Source organism: Girardinichthys multiradiatus, chromosome 3, assembly GCF_021462225.1.
Source record: "Girardinichthys multiradiatus isolate DD_20200921_A chromosome 3, DD_fGirMul_XY1, whole genome shotgun sequence".
In the NCBI taxonomy this organism is placed as follows: Eukaryota; Metazoa; Chordata; class Actinopteri; order Cyprinodontiformes; family Goodeidae; genus Girardinichthys; species Girardinichthys multiradiatus.
This window is the reverse complement of record NC_061796.1, coordinates 47,230,914-47,245,449: the sequence shown is the minus strand read 5'-3', so window position 1 is coordinate 47,245,449 and position 14,536 is coordinate 47,230,914. Positions and strand designations below refer to the sequence as shown.

General features: G+C 42.2%; 1 protein-coding gene across 1 annotated transcript in view; it reads left to right on the top strand.

Annotated features, from left to right (window-relative positions):
* The window catches only part of thbs3a (thrombospondin 3a), a 37,211-nt gene extending 25,736 nt beyond the window's left edge, over window positions 1–11,475 (top strand). Inside the window, exons 19-23 of the mRNA XM_047361416.1 lie at window positions 900–948; window positions 1,040–1,236; window positions 4,372–4,544; window positions 10,664–10,803; window positions 10,898–11,475. Of these exons, the coding sequence (XP_047217372.1) occupies window positions 900–948; window positions 1,040–1,236; window positions 4,372–4,544; window positions 10,664–10,803; window positions 10,898–10,959 (621 nt within the window). The 3' untranslated portion in view covers window positions 10,960–11,475. The remainder of the gene's footprint in view (window positions 1–899; window positions 949–1,039; window positions 1,237–4,371; window positions 4,545–10,663; window positions 10,804–10,897) is intronic.
* Window positions 11,476–14,536: the final 3,061 nt, after the last annotated feature.

Here is a 14,536-nt window from a genome sequence, read left to right as displayed (position 1 = left end):
AGTTATGCTGGCATCTTGGTGTTAGAGAGAAGAGGCTTTCTCCTTCAACCCTTCCAAACAGCCATACTGGTTTAGTGTTATGACCTTTGGCCTGCTAATGAGGCCTGTAGAGTCTAGAATGGAGCTCTTGGGTTTTTGGCCATTTCTCTTCGCGCTCTGACATTGGGCTGAATGTGCTAGGATTTCCAGGCTGGCAGCTGTCTGAGATGTTTTCCTCTTGGGAAAAATCTTCCTCTCTGTAGGATGATGGACTGAAGATAGACTTCTCAAGTTGATGGTGCAGCAACAGCTGCTGCTTTGAGGTCCTTCCTGATGTCTTCCCATCTTGGCATTGTGTAAATACAAACCTGGATGCTTCAGAGCAGCAAGCTGACAATTCTCCTGCTTCTATAGAGTTCCTGACACTGATGATGATCATCACCTGGCTGCAGGATTCCCTGGTTGAAATCAGCAAGGATGTAGTCAGTTTTTAAACAAACCTTTTCCAATTTGCCTTTGTCTTAGTTTAGTCAGCGATAATTTGTGATCTGCTGTGTCTGTTTAAGGTTGGATTTAAATCAGAAGCTTGTAAAGTCCAGATCATTGTTATGATATCCTGATGGTTGAACCTCCAAGGAGGAACCTTCTGTAACAATGACCGGAAGCATCAGGAAATCAATGGAGGGTTTCTAGAATATGGAAAAAGGAAACAATTTTAGTGTTAGTAGAAAATGTCTTCAGTCTTCTATGTTAGATCAGGATCAGATGTTTTCTCATTGGTTCATGTCACTTTGAACCTGAAGGTTTCTGTTTTCTGGACTGTTTAATACAGAAAAGGACATTTGATTGAAAAAAGGCAGAATAATAATCAAGAATTGTACTAATCAGCCTTTTCCTGCGTTTTCTGTCATCCCTGTCAGGGGATGGAGATTGTGCAGACGATGAACAGTGATCCTGGTTTAGCTGTTGGTATGTTTCCCTTCAATCAGTTTAAAAACATCAGAGCCGTTCTCTGGTTCTGATCCATCAGCGAACTGCCTCCTGCTCTGTGTTTCTGCAGGCTACACAGCGTTTAATGGGGTCGACTTCGAAGGAACGTTCCACGTCAACACAGTGACAGACGACGACTACGCCGGCTTCATCTTTGGATACCAGGATTCCTCCAGCTTCTACGTGGTGATGTGGAAGCAGACGGAGCAGGCGTACTGGCAGTCCGTCCCCTTCAGAGCCACGGCCCAGCCCGCCCTGCAGCTCAAGGTTTCTGTCGGCTACACTTAAGCGAACTAAGCTGCTGCCTAGGGACCCGAAACTGTCAGGGGTCTCCCATAAACGCTTGAATTTTAACACAGAGATTAAACATTTTTATTAGTTTTTTCTTGAGAAGGAGAATATTAATATATTTGATTTGACAGATTAAATTACATATTTTTAATTATTAATTATTTAAAATTGAAACTTCAGATTTAAAGGAATTGAAAAGTTTATTTTAAAAAGTGCTAAGCCTAATTTTGATTGTTGTTACCATAGTTACAGTCTGATGCTGTGGGTTTATTCTTTTATTTGCGTTTCAGCTCAGTTTGTCTCAGCAAGTAATAGCCAACTAACCAAGATTACTTAAGCTTGGCTCCCTCTCCCACGCTGTTCTGGTTCTGATGGTCTTAACAGGAAGAGGGGACCTAAGTCAAATTCAGCCCTGATTGTAGCTCATCAGTCAGTCATTCAAACCCCCAGTCAGTCGGAGCAGATGGCCAATCACACTGACCCAGATTCTGGTTCTGCTGGAGGTTTCTTCCTGTTAAAGGGGAGCTTTCCTCTCAGCTGTCGCTACATGATCATCCAGGAGGAGTAAATGCTGCAAGTCAGTGACTCGATGCAATCTGCTGGTTCTTTTATTTTACCAATATGAAAAATAAACAGAATTTTAATGTATTTTTAATAACTAGGATCATATAAGGGTGTATGTAATAGACTGATGTATTTCATTTTTAAGTATCCTGAGACAATGAATTGATGCTGTATAAATAAAATGAGTAGCAACAGTCAAGCTTCAGCTCGAGAAACATCACAGCTTCCTGTAGACATCAGAATCAGAATTCTTTATTTGTCATTGCTCAACAACGATTGCTTTGTGCAACAAAATTTTCAAAAACAAAAACAGAACAAAACAGTGCAGGCAAGTAGTGCAAATTAAAGAATATAATATTAAAAAGTTTACAAGTTATAAAGTTATAAAAAAGTTATAAAAAAGGGCTGTACAGATGGAAAATATATATACAAGAATATTTGTAGGTTGTTCAAGTATTGCACATGAGGTAGCATATTGCACTTAGTGTTAAAAGAAATTGCATGGAATATATTTACTGTTTATGTCGTTATTGATAGTAACAGTTGTTACAGAGTACATGAGGCGTTCAGGGCAACAACAGCTTTCGGAAAGAAGCTGTTTTTCAGTCTGTTTGTTTTTGTCCTTATTGTCCTGAATCCCCAGAGGGGAGCAGTTGAAAAAGATGGTGACCAGGGTGTGAGGAGTCCCTGATGATGCTGCGGGCTCTCCTCAGGCAGCGGGTGGAGTAAATTTCCTCCAGGGAGGGGAGAGGGCAGCCAATCAGTCTCTGGGAGGTGTTGAGGACCTGTTGGAGCTGCTTCCTCTCTGCTGCAGTGTAGCTGGAGAACCACAGCGAGATGCCGCAGCTCGGCACCGACTCCACAGAGCAGCGTTAGAAGGACAGCAGCAGCTCTGGTCGCAGGTTGTTCTTCCTGAGAGTCCTCAGGAAGTACAGTCTTTGCTGCGCCTTCTTCAGGATCGCCGTAGAGTTAGTAGTCCATGTCAGATCCTTGCTGATGTGGGTGCCCAGGAACCTGAAGTCCGGCACCATCTCCACCCCTTCCCCGTTGATGGTGATGGGCTGTGTGTCCTGTTTACACCTCCGAAAGTCAATGATGAGCTCCTTTGACTTGGAGTTGTTCAGAGTCAGGTTATTGTCCATGCACCATGCTGACAGATGCTCCACCTCTGCCCTGTAAGCCGTCTCATCCTCTCCTGAGATGAGCCCCACCACCGTGCTGTCGTCCGCGAACTTGATGATGGTGTTGCTCGGGTGGGTGGGGGTGCAGTCGTGGGTGTAGAGGGTGTAGGGCAGGGGGCTCAGCACACAGCCCTGTGGAGAGCCCGTGCTGGTCCTCAGTGGAGAGGACAGGTGGTGTCCTACTCTCACCCTCTGGGAGCGGTCTGTCAAAAAGTCCATAATCCAACTACAGGTGCTGTTGGGGAGACCCAGGTGTCCCAGTTTGCTCACCAGCCGGCTCGGGACGATGGTGTTGAACGCCGAGCTGAAGTCCAGGAAGAGCAGCCTCGTGTAGCTCCCTTGCTGCCACGTGGGTCAGTGTGGTGTGCAGAGCGGTGGTGATGGCATCCTCCGTGGACCGGTTAGCCCTGTAGGCAAACTGGTGGAGGTCGAGTGTGGGGGGCAGGTGTGAAGTGATATGACCCTGTACCAGTTTCTCGAAGCACTTCATAACGATGGGCGTGAGTGCTACTGGCCAGTAGTCATTCAGGCTGGTGATGTTAGTCTGTTTAGGCAGAGGGACGATGGTGAAGGACTTCAGGCAAGGTGGGATGGAGCACTGGGAGAGGGACTGGTTAAAGATGGCGGTGAAGCAGCGTTACGTGGGTTCACTGCCCTCAAGACTCTCCTCACCTCCTGTGTCTTCACAGTGAAGGTCTGGTTGTCGAGGGGTGTAGACTGCATTGTGGACCCCGCTGGTGGTTCAACCTTGAAGTGGGCGAAGAAGTGGTTAAGCTCCTCCGCCAGTGAAGCATCCCCAGAGATCACGGTGGTGTTGCTGGATCTGTAGTTGGTCAGGTGCTGGAGTCCCTGCCACACCTGTCTGCTGTTATTGCTGCTGAAGTCCGCCTCAATCCTCTGCCTGTAGTCAACCTTGACCTCTCTGATGCCTCTCTTCAGCGAACACGAGCACAACTATAATGCTCCTTGTCTCCAGACCTGAAGGCGCTGTTTATGTCCCACAGCCGTGCCTTGACATCCTTGTTCATCCAAGGTTTCTGGTCGGGAAACACACGGATGCACTTCTCCACCGTGACAGTGTTGACACAGTGGTGGATGTAGCCAAGGACCACTGAGGTAAACACCTCCAGGACCACAGGATGTGGTAGAACCCGACACAGGTGGTGCTAAAAGCTCTTTCTCAGGACCTAAAAGGTTTAGATGTTTCTTTAAAAGGCTGTTTGAGGTTTCATGCACACAACTAAACCCACAACTCCACACCTTCTCCAGAACTCACATTTGTACCTCTGGTTCTCTGTTCTCTCCTGTTTTAATCCAGAGTTTATCAGAAAATAGCAGATAGAACATTTCACCTTCTGTCCTGCAGGCAGTGAAGTCCCGAACCGGACCGGGTGAGTTTCTGAGGAATGCTCTGTGGCACACTGGAGACACACCTGGAGAGGTGAAGCTGCTCTGGAAGGACCCCCGAAACACCGGCTGGAAGGACAAAACCTCGTACCGCTGGCAGCTGAGCCACCGGCCGCAGGTGGGGTACATCAGGTGAGATTACACTGAGACAACAGCCACCTTCTTTTACCGACTAAATACTTTTATTAAATCATCTTATAGTGCAGAAATTCAGACATACAACAAAAAACAGCTCAAACAACAAAGAGCTATCAAGATGCCTGAAACAGTTCTGTGGAAAAGTATTTGCACCCTTAGAGATTTCTTCTGTTTCTGCTTTTTTGTCCCACTTAAATGTTTCAGATCATCAAACAAATGTTAATATCAAACAAACATAATTTGAGAAAAAATGAAAGGGAGTTTTTAAAAATTTATTTTTTTAATTAAGGAATAAAAGATAAAACCAACACGAGCCTCTGTAAAAAACATACAGGTCCTTCTCAAAATATTAGCATATTGTGATAAAGTTCATTATTTTCCATAATGTCATGATGAAAATTTAACATTCATGTATTTTAGATTCATTGCACACTAACTGAAATATTTCAGGTCTTTTATTGTCTTAATACGGATGATTTTGGCATACAGCTCATGAAAACCCAAAATTCCTATCTCACAAAATTAGCATATCATTAAAAGGGTCTCTAAACGAGCTATGAACCTAATCATCTGAATCAACGAGTTAACTCTAAACACCTGCAAAAGATTCCTGAGGCCTTTAAAACTCCCAGCCTGGTTCATCACTCAAAACCCCAATCATGGGTAAGACTGCCGACCTGACTGCTGTCCAGAAGGCCACTATTGACACCCTCAAGCAAGAGGGTAAGACACAGAAAGAAATTTCTAAACGAATAGGCTGTTCCCAGAGTGCTGTATCAAGGCACCTCAGTGGGAAGTCTGTGGGAAGGAAAAAGTGTGGCAGAAAACGCTGCACAACGAGAAGAGGTGACCGGACCCTGAGGAAGATTGTGGAGAAGGGCCGATTCCAGACCTTGGGGGACCTGCGGAAGCAGTGGACTGAGTCTGGAGTAGAAACATCCAGAGCCACCGTGTACAGGCGTGTGCAGGAAATGGGCTACAGGTGCCGCATTCCCCAGGTCAAGCCACTTTTGAACCAGAAACAGCGGCAGAAGCGCCTGACCTGGGCTACAGAGAAGCAGCACTGGACTGTTGCTCAGTGGTCCAAAGTACTTTTTTCGGATGAAAGCAAATTCTGCATGTCATTCAGAAATCAAGGTGCCAGAGTCTGGAGGAAGACTGGGGAGAAGGAAATGCCAAAATGCCAGAAGTCCAGTGTCAAGTACCCACAGTCAGTGATGGTCTGGGGTGCCGTGTCAGCTGCTGGTGTTGGTCCACTGTGTTTTATCAAGGGCAGGGTCAATGCAGCTAGCTATCAGGAGATTTTGGAGCACTTCATGCTTCCATCTGCTGAAAAGCTTTATGGAGATGAAGATTTCATTTTTCAGCACGACCTGGCACCTGTTCACAGTGCCAAAACCACTGGTAAATGGTTTACTGACCATGGTATCACTGTGATCAATTGGCCTGCCAACTCTCCTAACCTGAACCCCATAGAGAATCTGTGGGATATTGTGAAGAGAACGTTGAGAGACTCAAGACCCAACACTCTGGATGAGCTAAAGGCCGCTATCGAAGCTTCCTGGGCCTCCATAAGACCTCAGCAGTGCCACAGGCTGATTGCCTCCATGCCACGCCGCATTGAAGCAGTCATTTCTGCAAAAGGATTCCCGACCAAGTATTGAGTGCATAACTGTACATGATTATTTGAAGGTTGACGTTTTTTGTATTAAAAACACTTTTCTTTTATTGGTCGGATGAAATATGCTAATTTTGTGAGATAGGAATTTTGGGTTTTCATGAGCTGTATGCCAAAATCATCCGTATTAAGACAATAAAAGACCTGAAATATTTCAGTTAGTGTGCAATGAATCTAAAATATATGAATGTTAAATTTTCATCATGACATTATGGAAAATAATGAACTTTATCACAATATGCTAATATTTTGAGAAGGACCTGTATATTCCCTCCTCAAAATGATGAATAAATTGTAATTAACCACATTTTTATTCAGCTGAGTCTAGTCACACCCAGATCTGATCACTGCCAGACCCATAGAATCAAGAAGTTCCTTAAATAGAACCTGTCTACCGACGTGAAGTAGGCTACAGGTCCTCATGCCCTGCTCTGAACAAATTCAAGATCATCAAAGAAAAACTTAATTTCTATGGCTTTGGGTCTTGAGAGAACCACAGTGAGAACCATTATCCACACACAGAGAAAATAGTGCAGAACGTTCCCAGGAGAAGCTGATCTACCAAAATTACTCCAGTAAAAGTATCTACAACCCATCCAGGAGGCCACAGAAGAACCCAAAACAACATCTAAAGCTCTGCAGGCCTGACTGCCTCAGTTAAGGTCAGAGGTCATGATTCAATAAGAACGAGAGACTGGGCAAAAATTGCCTCCTTGGGGGAGTTCCTAGGCCAGAACCACTGCTAACCCAAACGAACACAAAGACCTGTCTCACATTTACCAAAAATATTTGGGAAAATAATCTGACTGAAGAGACAACAGTGGACCACATTGGAAGGTGTTTCTCCCGATACATATGGAGAAAACAGCATTTTAGAGAAACAATGGTGGCGTGATGGCCTGGGCCTGCTTTGCTGCTTCCTAGATGATCTGCCGTAATTGATAGATTCATAAATTCTGCAGAGATCCTCTAGCAGAAAACACTGAGGTAGTGTCTGGCCCTAAGTTTGTGATCTTAACCTCAAGCTAACTTTGGTTCTGCATAGGTTCAGCTCCGAATGGTTAAAAAGAACACCAGCCTAGGTGACAGTCTGGACTTAAGTCCAATTGAGATGCTGCAGCACGACCTTAAACAGGCCGTTCATGTTGGAAAACCCTTCAATGTGTCTAAGCAGAGTGGGTCCAAATTCCTCCACAGTGATTCAAAAGACTCATTACCATTTATGGAGATTTAATATGTAACCATATGTACATATGAAATGTCTAGATACTGCAGATTATCTTGTATCTTGATTATATTGTATCAGGTATTACAGGTACCGCAGTGCTCTGTAGTAGTCAGTGTAGAACTGTACTACAGTAGTCTAGAGTAAAGCAGTAATTTATCAAACTCTCTCAGCCTGCAGATGTCTCTTACACTTGTCTGTCGTCCGTTATTCGTCTCTTTTCTCCTTTTTCTTTTTACTGCATTCTTTCCCCTCTGAACCTTTTTTGTGGCCCCGGGGCCCCCCAGCTCTCCATTGTACTTGTCTCCATGACGACCAAAGCCCTGGCAGGAATCCGCCTCGGCAGCCGTTCATATGCAGATCAGACGCAGAGACAGAGAGAAACACTGGAAGAGTTTATGAGAGAAAAACCTCAGGTCCCAATCTCAACATCCACATCTGAGATCATTTCGTCCCTGCAGGATTTTCTCTGAACTCTGGCACCTGATTCAGGCTTAAAGTGTTTGAGTTGGTGGTCCAGAAACTACTAAATGTACAAGTCTGTCAGGAGGAAATTTAAGAGGGGAGAGAGGGTCTTTGGAATAGCTCAAAAGCTATGATTGGTTTAGATTTAAGTGTTTTTACTCCACTGTTTCTTCAGTTTTTGTTTAATTTTATATTAAATGTATCTGTTTGAACATGTTAAATCTGAGTTATTTCCACACTTGGCTTTGTGTTCACTTAAACTTTTTCTTGTGTTCAGGTTTTTTTTGTAAAATCTTCACCTCTGTCTTGATCAGATGGATCTACTCCTCCTCTTTGTTTCATTTCTCATTAGTCAGTAGTTTAGTTTTTTACTCCAGACATCATCATGTTTCTCTTCAGCTTCCAGTCCCTCTTTCTGCCTGGTTCCATACTTCATTCCTCCCAGTATGAATTACGGCCTTAATTAGTCCTCAGTTGTCGAACTGAATTCAAATATGGGTCCATGTTCTTCACCGTGTTCTGAAAACACAATTTAAAGCAATGTTAACACTTTATTTATTTGAAAATGTTGATGTTACTACATCACATTTTGTATCACTTTGACTGCCAGGGACCTTTGGAAGGGTCATGTTTGAGACCATAATTCTTAGCACCATCATTCCAGAGATCTTCCAGAGATCCAGACTATCACAACTCAGTGAGTTGCCATCTGTCATTGGATCTCCAGCTCCCTGACAAACACAGCAGATGAGGATAGATGAGGTAATTTCTGACCCTCATCAGCACTGGCGTCCCTCAGGGCTGGGACCTTGTCCTACTGGTTTTCTGTCTTAACACTGGACTGGACTTCCACACACCCAGCAGTTTAACTCCTAAATCTTGAGACGACATCATGGTCATCTGGCTCATCCAGGACGATGATGATCTGCATATTAAATGGAGGTTTGGTTGCTGGTTCTTTGGTGCAGCCAGTATAACCTGAAGTTGAGGTCACTCAAGACTGTGGAGATAAGGTTGGACTTGAGGAGACCTCATACAACACTGATGCCACCAAGCAGGTCAGGTGAATAGAAAGATTGTTGTTGTCATGGCCACTCTCTGCACCGCAGTCTGGTTTAATGGCCTAATAAACCACCTGCTTTTATTTTTATTTTTCCAAAGCTATGTGGCAAATTAGCTCTTCCTCCTCATCTGATGGTGCCATGGGAAATGTAGGAATTTGTCATTTCTCATTTATGTCAATCCACCAGCCAAAGCTAAACTTTGTGTGTGTTTGCACGATTGGCCAGTAAAGCTAATTCTGATTTTGAGATGCTGCCACAACAAAGTTGCTCCGGAAATCTCTGACTCTTTCTCTCCGTGTTGTACTGGGAATGATTTGGGTTCGGGTTTGGTGTTTAGATGTAAAATATCTGCTGCAGTTCCCTCCAAATTAAAGCACAGGAGGTTACAGTAAATAATGTGAGGGTTCTCTTGTACTGGTACGCTCACTGGTTTCAAGTATAATTTAGGTAGTAGCTATTGTGTTGGGCAAAGAGGAAATTTGTATTATATGTTTGATTGGTAGATAAATGGTCTTCCAGTATACAGCTGATATAATGCAGGTCAAAGGGCAGGTTTAACATGTAGAAAGTGGACATAAATGACTCGGGTATTAAATGGTAAAAAGATTGAACTTATATAGCGCCTTTTCAGTCATACTGCAAGGCGTTTTATACTAGAGCCACATTCACCCAATCGCACTCATTAACCCTCACACATTCATACACCGATACGCAAATCGGTAGGCAACTTGAGGTTAAGTGCCTTGCCCAAGGGCACATCGACATATGGCAGAGGAAGCTGGAATCGAACCCACAACTCTCTGATTGCAAGACAACTACTCTTCCTACTGAGTCACAGTCGCCTACTGAGCCTATTACATGTTTATTTTACAACAGATCTGTAAAAATGTTAATATCTGGACCAATTCTCTACCTATCAAATGATGTTTACTGACAGTGCCCAGATAAACATCTTTGAATGCAAGTTTAGTTCTCTTCTGTTTGAGTAAAGTAGTTTGTTTGTGGCATATTGCACTTAGCTCTTTACTGCCCCTCTGTGGTCATCCTAATGCTACAAGTTGCAAGTTGTGGATAAAGACGTCAGGAGAATCCTCCTTAAAGCTAGCAATAATTTTAATACTTTATTTTGCTTTTTTGATGTGTTGCATGGATCTAAATGATGATGTTTGCTGTGACTCAGCACTATATTAATAAATTGAATTTAACTGAATAGTGTGTGTACATTGGGATCAGAGAACCATTGGGAACCATTACTTTTCCATGGGCAACTGAAATCTCAATGGTCTATTAGTGCCCCAAAATGGTCAGATAATTATTTCCCAAATTCATAGGAAATTAGGTTACTTTCAGTTTCGAGCATTCAGCATGCTGAGGTAAGTGAATCTTGATCAGTTCAGACAGCATAGCGTAGCATGAGATTAAGTAACAATATTATAGGGTAATTACTATTGGAGTAGCAGTTGTGTAAATGCTGTAGCAGTAGCGGACATGTGCGACACACTTGGTGAAAGCTGTGGTGCTCATGAGGCTAAATTTTTCAACGTGCACTGAGGGTGAACTTGTGGAAAAATCTGAATATCAATGTATTTCCTTCTAATTATGGTGTTGTATATTTAGTGCCTTGTTTGTCTTGTTTATGTGTATCTATTGACTTGAGACTGATGGTCTGTTTTGTTTTTAGGGTGAAGCTGTTTGAGGGGAGGGACATGGTGGCGGACTCCGGTGTCGTCATCGACACGACGATGAGAGGAGGCCGACTTGGAGTTTTCTGCTTCTCGCAGGAAAACATCATCTGGTCCAACCTGCGCTACAGATGTAACGGTAAAACTCACTCAGACTGCAACTTGCTCTGTTCTTTAGAAACTTTTTGTCTCTGTTCTTCTACATTTTTCTAATGAATTTTTTCCTGTTCCAGACACGGTGTCTGAAGACTTTGCAGCTCATCGTCAACAGGTTCTCATGCACATTCAGGTCTGAGCGCAGCAGACGGACTGTACACACACACACACACACACACACACACATACAGATACAGTGAATAAACCCCTCAGAGAGCCGAGCTTCTGTGGATCCATGCTACCTGTAGTCTGACTGGGAGTTGAGCTGTTTAAAGGGACTGATGGGAAGCTTGATTTGGCTGTTTCCATGAAGCAACCAGGATCTGCTCACAAAACATGAGAAGAGATGTTCCTACCATGTTTGCTTCTGTCCTGGTTTATGAGCCGGTTTGGTGGGAACCTAACAAACATCAGCTTGTTCTCCATTAACGGACTCTAAATAAAAACATGCTGTGCACGGTGCCGCTCCAGAATTTGTTTGGCTCATTATGAGTTTCAGGACCAGGGTGGTCCATATGTCAGTAGCTTGTTGGTCTGATATAAAATGTAACATTGCATTTAATTTATCAGTTTTTTTATTTTGGAATTCAACAAGAGCGCAGCATGTGTCACTTAAACTTTTACATTTTTAATTAAAGTATTTTTCAAAAATAAACTATGCCTGCACTATGTAAGGAAAACATGCAATTTATGATATGAAACGATAACCACGTTTTGCTCACTGCTCTCTTTAGTTTTAGTTATCACGATGTTGCCACAAGTCAGTTTGAGTTTTAGAATCTCTCCCTCCAAGGTCTGTATCAGTTGTCAAAGTCCAATTAACTGAGCAGGTATCTTATTGACATGCAGAGGGTGAATGCATCACACTGTTAATATCTCAACGTACCAAATATTGCGCCTTAGCAGTCCTTTGCTGCTTTAATGTTGGATGTATTGATATTGCAATGACTGTGATAAAATATATAGTGCCTCACCAGATTAAACACAACCATTAGTTCTGGACCTTCCTACTAGAACCGCAGACCGTGTAGAGTATGGACCCTCCTAGCTGCAGGCACAAACTGGGTGTTTTATGGATGCAGATTGTTGTCAAGTTACCATCATACAAATCTGCTACCCTAAACCTTGTACATTACCCTGACACTACAGGGCGCAGTACCATCCATTTGGTTAAATTACTCTTGCTGACACTGAGGTGGTCGTTCCTCCTACGTATGGCTTTCATGGGCGTTGCTTCTACAGACAGAAAAGCAATAGAGGTCCACTACAGCCTCCGTACGTCGTCTTTAGCAGGTTAATCTGTTAACTTTCAGTTGGACAACAAAAATACTCCACATTCAAACTCGTTAATCCACAGCTTCAGTGAGATAAAGGCGATGGGTCAGTAGCAGAAGAAACTCCATATTATCCAGATTATCTCAGATTTCCTCATAGAAATCCCACTTAAAGTAAAGACATTCCAAACTTAAATTTATCCAGAATGTCTTCCACTACGTGAAAAAAGCTCTGGGCCTCAAATAGAAAAATAACTATTTCCTACTGAAACATTAAAAAAAACTGTGCATACAAAACCAGCCGAATGAAACGGTTCTGAACTGAGTCCATGATTTAATCCCAGACTCCTGGATGTGACCACTTTCAATATGAAAATAAAGGTAAACATGTAAATGAGACGTTGGTAGTAATAAGTGAATCTTTATGGGCAATCAGACTCTCACCTGTAATTGTTACATACCACTAACGCTAATTACACCCAATATAGTTGTAAATCATGCAGACATGCTGGGAAAACGAAGGCATTTCCAATTTTAATTGGGTTTATTGGTCTAGTGGCTGTAGACACAGAGACACTTAGGAGGCTGGTGGCAAAACAGGAAGTCGCTCACTTAAGCCTCTGACCTGGAGGAGGGTTGGTCAGTAACAAGTCTCTGAGTGTTAAACCAGGCGCAGCTTCGAGCACAGCACCAACAGAAACCTACAGCTGCTGATGGGCCAACGTTCTTGGTACTGCCCCATCTGCAGTATCTTCAAATAACAACAATAAACTCAAATAGAAAATATTGATGAAGCCATTCTTGTTAAATTTATTTTCTGCAACAGTTGAATGAGCATCCTTTAATATCCACGTATGTAAGTGCAAACTAGGGGTATATTAACCCACCGCCATTTGTCTCGGGTCTCGTTTTCACGTCATTGACAGTTTATCCTTCATGTCCTGTAGGTATCGCTAATGGGTCTTTAGCTGTAAAAGTGTAGGGGCGCCAGCCATACAGGGACCGTTTCCACAGGCAGTCCATCACTGATGCATCTGAGCTTTGGAGCAGGAAAAGCCCCTACTCCATGTTTCTGTGTTCACACTGTTTGCACATGAGGCAATAAAACTTAACTGATTATGTTTTCCCACATCAGTTACACTGTAAAACATGTGTAATAACTTCAAGCACCAAGACCAGAGTAAACTTCACAGACTTTGTTTCGGTGATTGAGATTATTTTTATCAAGCATCCTAACCTAAACAGAATGAAACCCTCTCTGGTCCTGCAGACAGCTAAAAGGTGGAAATCTGTGATTTTCCTTTTTAAATCTTTTCCTCTGAGTTTAGAGCGATTTTCCTGATGCATCAGAATGTCAAACAAGCTAATATTCTGCATAACAACAGTAAATATGTGTTTAAAATGGGAGATGACTGAAACATGATGCTGGGAATATTCAACCAATCAGAAACCATTTGAAGGTTCAGGGTAATAGCTGCAGAACAGGACATTTGACCCTTATGTAGGACCAATCCTGCCATAATTAGGAATACATATAAAACTAATTAAATGAATAAAATAATTACTGGGCCAAAAGGTAGCTAGAAATATAAATTAGTGTGCTATAAATGCAACAAAATAATAGAAAGAATAGATTAATACAATTATTGATCAATTACTCAGAGATAAATATATATTTCTATTTTAACTGTTGTAATTTATCTCGTTATTAAGCTTATTTTTTATTTAATACACAAATTTTCAAATCATATACTTTTTCTAAAGTGTTTTCCCTGTTTATTTAGTATAAGGGAATTTTTTGCTGTTTTATTTTTCCTAACTCTTTTTTTCTTTCATATTTATTACCACTCAAATAAATTATAAACATGCTTTTACCTCAAAAATAAATAATTTTTCAGGGTCATGTTGAGGAGGAAAAGACAATCCAGTGACCTAAGAATGTAAGAAAGAAAGACAGACAGAAATGAGCTCAGGGAAATCTGTTGGGTAAGAAAATAATACAGAGATGTATTAGAGGAGAAAATACATCAGTGCTTAAGAAATAAAGGGACAGAAATGAAAAATATTTTTGAGGGAAAAAACACGTTTTAAATATATTTTGGTGGTAATAAATATGAAAGAAATAAACTGTCTAGAAAAAATAAAACTTTATTTTAAGTAAAGGAAAATTACTGAGATGAAAAACGTATGATTGAAAATTATGGGTTTAAATAAAAAATAAGCTTAATAGCAAAAAGATAAATTACAATGGTTAGAGATTAAAATATAAATATATATTTACATCTGAATAATTGATCAATTATCGAATGAAGGACCAGGGGACGGCCCAGGACACGCTGGAGGGACTATGTCTCTCGGCTGGCCAGGGAAAGCCTTGGGCTGCCCTCAGAGGAGCTGGAGGAGGTGTCTGGGCAGAGGGACGTCTGGGTGTCTCTACCGAGT